Genomic DNA, 7,229 nt, shown 5'->3' on the forward strand with positions numbered 1-7,229 from the left:
CGCCTAATGTAAATTGGGACCTACTTTCTCACGCCCACAAAACCGCGTAATTTCTATAGATTTTAGGCAAGGGATTTTTAGTCCGATAATATCGATAGACTAAACTATCTATCGATATTGAATTTTTAAACAAATAATCGATATTATCGATAGTGCCGTCGATTATTTGCCAGCTCTATCTGTGCTGATTCGATTACCTACATGATTGTGCCATGACGTTGGTGGACAAAACATCCCCGGACACTCTGGTAACTCTATTATGTCCCAAAAAATTCTATTTTTGTCACAAACCTTTGAATAAACAACAAATTTCAAATTGAAGGGCGCACAAACAACCGTCAAACAACGAGACCTTTCGAACGAACGAACGAGGAATTTCTAACATCCTGTCAAACATCTGCTTCCTAGACTTGTGGCTAAAAATAAATCACAACCCGAAAAAGGAAGAAAGTTAAAATAAAGAAGAATGGAAGGCAGTGATCATGAGACGCCGCAAAAACTTAAGGGCCACCGATTTATGATGCACTATCCACCGGCAACGGCAGATGAGTGTAACAAAGTGACGCCTAAAAATAAACAATTTAGGAAGTCAATAAATCCAAGGACTCCACAGGGATTAAGTTATTCACTGGGTAATTGCAATACTATGATGTCGAATGGCAGTAGTAATAGCATGCATTCCATATCGATGGCTGTGATACAGACGCCACCAGCAAAAAGGCACCAGAAAATAAAAAATCCCTTTGAAGCGGCGTGGGCAGAGAGGTTACACATGCCGTTCATTGCAAGGTAAGTTGAATGTGCCATTTCCAGATGAATTTTGTTTATTAGACGTGTTATTTACTTGGTGTTCCAGTCCATCATTGTTCCAACGCCCAGATACCCCCCAAATGAGTTCTACCCAATGTGAATGGACAATAGAAGAGGTGTCAAGTTTAATGCCCGCCAATGTGGAACCTAATGAGGCTCAATTTAATGATTCGCCTGACCCTGAATTGGAGGCCAAAGCTCAAATGGCAATAAGTTCCTATTTTAAAGATAATCAAATTGTACCCAGTCCGGTAGACTGTCCATTAAGAAGTCAACGTATTGTGCTGAATGATATTAGTGGTAATACACCCATATCCAAACCAGGACGTAGAATACGTGACTGTGCATCACAAACGGAATTGACCTTGCCGCCGATCTTACCTTCCGCATTGGAAGAAGCCTTAAAGCCCTACTTCAAACCTCACTTGGCTGGAGCAAATGTGGAACTCAAAAAGTCGCGCTATGCCCAACGTTCTGCCAGTTCCAGCATAGATGCCAAAGATACATCACTGAGACGTAAACTATTTGATATTCACAATGTTCTGATATGGGAGAATGAACAACAACTATTGGCTAAGAATAATAATTCTACTACAGCGCCCAGCAGTAGTGGTGGTCAATCTAATTCTAGTCCTCTCTCTTTGCAATCATTGCAACACACTGCCATTGTGGGTAAACTTTCCGATTCTTTGGACAAGAGTTCCTTTGGCTCGCTATCACCCATTTCGGCCTCAGATGATCTATCACCTTCTGTGGCGGATAAGGGTAGTGCCACAAAACGTAAATCACGTTTTAATAATCTCCGTACTGAACTCGAGGAGCTAGAACAGTTGTCACCCATACACCCACCTGTGAGAAGGAAACCCTTGGAAAAGTTGTATCGTTCACACAATAAGGAAAACATTAGCAACGATATGATCAATAATACCAGTCAAGAAACTGACAATGGAAAATTTACTCCTGAAAGATCATCCTCTCCCTTGGCGTCAATGATAACAAACAGTATTGGTGAATTTTCTTCGGATAGCTTTAATGTAAAAGTTAGTCGTCTTCGTGTCAACTCTTCCAAATGTTCATCGAAATCTCATAAAGAAAGACTGACAACAAAGTTGGCGGGAAATAAAAACTCCAGTAATATCTTACAAGAGGTGGATGTTTTTATGACACACGAAGAAACCTGTGAAGAGTTACTTGAGTATACGGGCATTGATGGTGAAGATATGCAAATTTCACAAGTATCGGGTCATAGTTCAACATGTAGTTCCTCGCAGTCTGATACACCCCGCTGTAAACGACGTTCGGCAAGTCGTAAAAATCTATCACAATCTTTTTCTGCAAATTGGTTAAACGGTGAAGCTGATGACGATGAAGAACCCAATAAAGACGATCACAAATTTAATCGCTTGTGCCAAGACTTAAAGAAAAAGAATTTTAATCCTGCAGCTTTAATTGCCACATCTACTTCCTCATCATTTGGTGGTGTGGTACATCATACTCCAGTTAACAGTTCACCCAAGAAGTCGTTGACATTTTATCGCACGGATAGTGGTTTTAATGAAATGTCACAAAACTCCTCCGAGTCACAAGACGGCCCAACATTATCGCAACAACAATGTGTAGCCGAGGCAGCAGTTGCGGCGGCATTAGCAGCATCGGCAGACGGCGAACAAATGATGGTAAATTGTTGTTCAACTCCTTCAACGAAACAGGATAAGTTTGATTTTATGATATAATTTGGCTTGCCTTGTAGTTAGTCGGCCTTAGAAATTAAGTTTAGTTAATTCGTTTTTTGTATTTGTTTAACGTAAAACAATTGTATTTTTTGTTTAATTTTTTTTTTTTTTATTTTTGAGGAGTTCGCTTAAATTGCGAGTGAATTAATTTTTTATTTTTGAATTTAGCAATTTTTGGATGTAATTTGAGGGATTGAATGAGTTTTATTGAAAAAAAGGAAATCATATTTTGATACAAATATATAATGAAAGCAGTAACTTTTAAAGGTTTGAACATATAAGATAAGAGGGTAGCTACTTTGATTGCCATAGATAAGGTTAGTTTGAATGATATGTAGTTGGCAATTTGTGAAGGACAGTTTGTTTCTGGAGACCAGCGATCCATTGAGTTCAACATAAAATAGTATGAAGAAGAATAAGAAGAAAGATGAAGGGCATGCAGGAGCAGTAGAAGCGGTGTTAACTAGTTAAACTTGCTCGACTTGAACGACTATATAAGAAGCTATCTGCAATTTATGTCCATAATTAAAATTCAAGATATGCATCATTTTGAAGATCTTTTGTTTATCTTCAAGACCAGTATTTTGTTCTTGCCAAGGCTTATAGATTCCCTTTTTTTATCGTTCACCATGAACACTTACAAATATCAAAGTGATGTCCTTAAACTGGGTTTAGCCAGAAAACTCCGTTTTTTGCTGCCTTTAAAAATGAGTCATATCATATTCAGCTCGATCATGAATGTAAACTCCCCGTGAGTTTTATCTTTCTGCCGTTAGAACTTAAAGCATAGAGAAAACTCACGGGGAGCTCATGTTCATGATAGGGCTGATTAAAAACTTAAATTATTTGCCTCGGGGAGACTTCTATCGTACCAATAACTGCTGTCTGATCCTATTTTTAGCTCAATTTTTTGGAATTTCATTTTTATTGCTGAGTCCGAAAGGCGTTTCCAATAATGTAGAACAAGTCACTCAAATACGTTTTGCATGTCTAAAATAAACTTATGCCAGCTTTAAAGACTGTTGTTGGTCGTAGAATTTTTCGAAATTTTTAAAAACAGATTTTGTAGATGATAGCCGTTTTTATTAATTTCCTCCCAAAAAAACTACTAAATGTTTTTCGTAAATTTATCATCCGAGACATCACAGCATTTTTTGTTGAAACACTCTTTTCAAAACAGTTAATGTGAACTTATTTAAAACATACAAATCTAACCCTTCACCGATAGATGTTACAAAAATATTATACAGTAAGAAATAAAGATGTAAATTTTTTACTTTAAACAGTTCGCTTTTTGGCCAATTATTTTTTAGAAGATATATCTATCGATGAAGGAATAGATTTTTTGGTAAGTCCACAAAAATATGGGACTATTGGTTTATAAGTTTTCGAGCTAGAGTTATTACCTATTTCCAAAATGCCATTTCGAGTCAAACGGTTTTTATGTTTTTAAAGCATTTTTTTCTATTTCAACTCTCATATCTCAGCCATTTTTTTCCGATCGACTTGAAATAGGCTGAGTTCCATACCGTATGTTTCTTAACGTCATAACATCTTCGAAACTACGTGTTTCAAAATTTCAAAAATACGCATTTTTACCGCAGATAAAAGGCAAACATGTATCATCATTTGTATTTCTGATGCATTTTTGGAGAATTTTAAATAACACAAAGCAACTGACGATACGGAAGTCAGCCATACCACATATTCTATACTACTTCTATTACGGCAGTCAGCAATAGACTTCAATATAAGACCCAGAATGCGTAGCCAAGGAATTTTTTTTCAACAATTTATAAAGCATAGATTTAAGAACTATTCAAATGCTTTATTTGAGGCATATCAGCGCCGTAAGGAGGCATATGCTCTTTAGAGGTCTCCTCAAAACTTTTCAAAATTGTTAAAAACAGAATTAGAAAAAGACTAATCCAAATTTCTTTGACGTACATCACAACTCCCGGTGAATTTTCTCACTCTCTCCTTCAAGTTGCAACGGCAGAGAGACGAAACTCACGGGGTTTACATTCATGATCGAGCTCATAGAAAAAATCAAAATTAGATTATTTTGTTGAATATTTCCTAAAGAACGTTTCAAGGATTTAGATGGACTAACCAACCTATCTACCATATGCAAAATGTATTCCTCAAAGGTCAGTTCAAATGCTTTAGCTGCTCAGCAATGTAAACAAAGAACAACCAGAGTATGTGTTCCTCTTAAGAGATTTATTTGAAACAGAATGAATGAAAGACACTAGAAGAGTTGTCTAAAAGTTGTTCGCAACATCTTTAGAATTTTTGTGACAGACATTAGAAGATTTGAAATTCTAGGTTTTCATTTCCAGAAATTATAAAAACTGAATTAAACAACACCATCGAATACGGAACATCTAATAAGTTTCCATTCGCGATGGAAAGATTTTTGGATTGTGTGTGTGGTTCATAGATTCTCCTTAAGACTCTTCAGCATTGATTAGTTTTAGATTTGAGGAGGTGATATTGTATTATTAGCAGCCTACCCATGAAAGTGGCTTCTCGAGAAAGGAGTTATCAATGCTGCGTCTATGGTTGATAATATGAAATCTTATAGTATGTCTCTACGGCTGTATGTCATTGTGTAATGACATAACCGAATGCTCATTTGTCTCTATCTCGTAGCCAGTATACAAAATTGTTTTCAACCCATCAACTTCTAGACTGTCTACGGCCATACTTACCAGAAAAGAGGGAGGTTTTAACGTGCTATATAACCGGGTATATCTAGTTCGATTTGATTATTTAGATCTGTGAAATTTTTTTCAAGTTTCCCAATGAAGTGACACAGTTAAGTGCAAAGATATCTGCACGTGAAACTTATCAGCAATACCACAAAATGTGATTTCACTCTGCAGGGTTCCCAACAGTATCCCATTGATTCTTCTTAAGACCTATCAACACTGATAATTTGTAGGTTTAAGAACGTGCTTAATTGTCTCCATTTCGTCATCGGATAGCCTACAGTAAGCAAAATAACATCACATTCCTATAGCAATTTTAATCAGTCCTGCATAACCAGTCCATGTTTCACAATTTAATTAGTGAGATCTGTGTAAAATTTCTGAAGTTTGCCAATGCAGTGACACACATTTGTTGTGCAAAGTTATCTCAGTGAACGTTCAACTTATCAGCAATTTCATTTCATGCAATGTCAGATCTTGCAAAGTGAAATTTCATCCGGAAGGGTAATGTTTTAATAAAGCAGAATTTTAGTGTTAAAAGTGCTGTTTGGCAACCGAGGAAACCTCATTATTGGAATCTATGAAGGCTACATTTTTCGCTTGGAAAATCCTGATTCAACTTTTATGAGTGTCAGAGCTTCTCAAAATATAAGCCTGTCTTGGTTTGTTTTCTTCATTCGGATCCATTAGGTAGCTAAACTTTGCGGGAGTGTTCATTGGTTTCATATCCAAGGTTTTAAATGGTTTTATGTACAATCTTCGCTTGGAAAATGATATAGTCCGACATTGAACTTCTCACCATATACATAGGTGTCTTCTTCCATTTTGCCTCCTTTCATTTGGATCAATTAGATAGTCAAACTTTGCAGAAGTGGCCTTCCGTAGATCCAATTTCCCTAGTTGGTAAGCAGACCTCAGCCGTTTTTAAGAAGAGTACCTGTGATTCTTTAGTCCCTGCAACAATTTTTTACAACATCCATAGCGTTTATGGTTTGGAATAAGTGTTCAGCATTGAAATTCTCATAATATATACCGGCCCTTGTGTCTTAGCAGAAGTCTTAAATAGGACCAATCTCTGAAGTAGAGTATTGATGATAGCGTATCACACCCAAAAATGCCTCCAACAAATTCTTCCGACAACCATCACTTAGAAGGAAAGCAGCATATTTCAAACGAGACTCACTCCACATTTTTGAACAATATAACTGAATCAGCTCCTGGCAGTGTAATAAATCGACATAGTGCACTCAATGGTTTGATATCCAACATAGCATTAAGCGCTTCTTCACACAACTCTTGGCGAGAGCGGTTATGTTTAGATGTAGAATACAGTAATGTTTTTCTTTGTGTGGTTCTCTAAGTTCGTCTTTATTTCATTCATTATAATATGGATGTAATTATATTCCTTGAAAAGTCACAATTCCATACCATGTGATCTGATCTGTTGAAATTCTCCTTCTGGTGAATTGTAGAGCTTTGTTTACTCTGGATTTACACCAAGTTATTAGGCCGTCGATATAGTCGAACAACATTCTTCATAATCTCCGACAGGGTTGTTAAAAATGTGCCTTTGACTTGTTAGGAAAGATGGTCCGTACGACCTACATATTTTTAATACTGTCAGAAAGTTTGGAACGTCGTAAGCATGTAAAAGATTTTCATATTTGAAAGAGATCGTCTCATATTGGCTATAAATGTAAAAAGACCTTTAAGCGTCATAAATGCATTAAAAGAATGAATCGACGAATAGAGGATGGAGTCTCCTTGATATAGAGCATCTATGTGGCCTGGCTGGCGGGTGCTTGCCAGTACGAAAAGAATGAAACAGCAATTTGCTATGCTATTGATCTTTTGTGTGAGCAGAATCTAAAGGAACATATCTTCCTGTTTTCTGAGTTACCAACACTGACGACCACCGACAAAATCTTCATTTTGCGAATTACATCGGATTTCAAAGATGTTATGATGACAA

General features: G+C 36.7%; 1 protein-coding gene across 1 annotated transcript; it reads left to right on the plus strand.

The window, feature by feature from the left end:
- Positions 1–208: 208 nt before the first annotated feature.
- Positions 209–3,826, plus strand: bora (aurora kinase A activator-like protein bora). The gene is made up of 3 exons (XM_073982341.1): positions 209–248; positions 323–789; positions 857–3,826. The coding sequence occupies exons 2-3, from the start codon at positions 467–469 to the stop codon at positions 2,541–2,543; spliced, it is 2,010 nt and encodes a 669-aa protein (XP_073838442.1). The 5' UTR covers positions 209–248; positions 323–466; the 3' UTR covers positions 2,544–3,826.
- The last annotated feature ends 3,403 nt before the right edge of the window (positions 3,827–7,229 follow it).

Source organism: Musca autumnalis, unplaced genomic scaffold (genome assembly GCF_047663935.1).
Source record: "Musca autumnalis isolate F117 unplaced genomic scaffold, ASM4766393v1 scaffold_4, whole genome shotgun sequence".
NCBI classification, from domain to species: Eukaryota; Metazoa; Arthropoda; class Insecta; order Diptera; family Muscidae; genus Musca; species Musca autumnalis.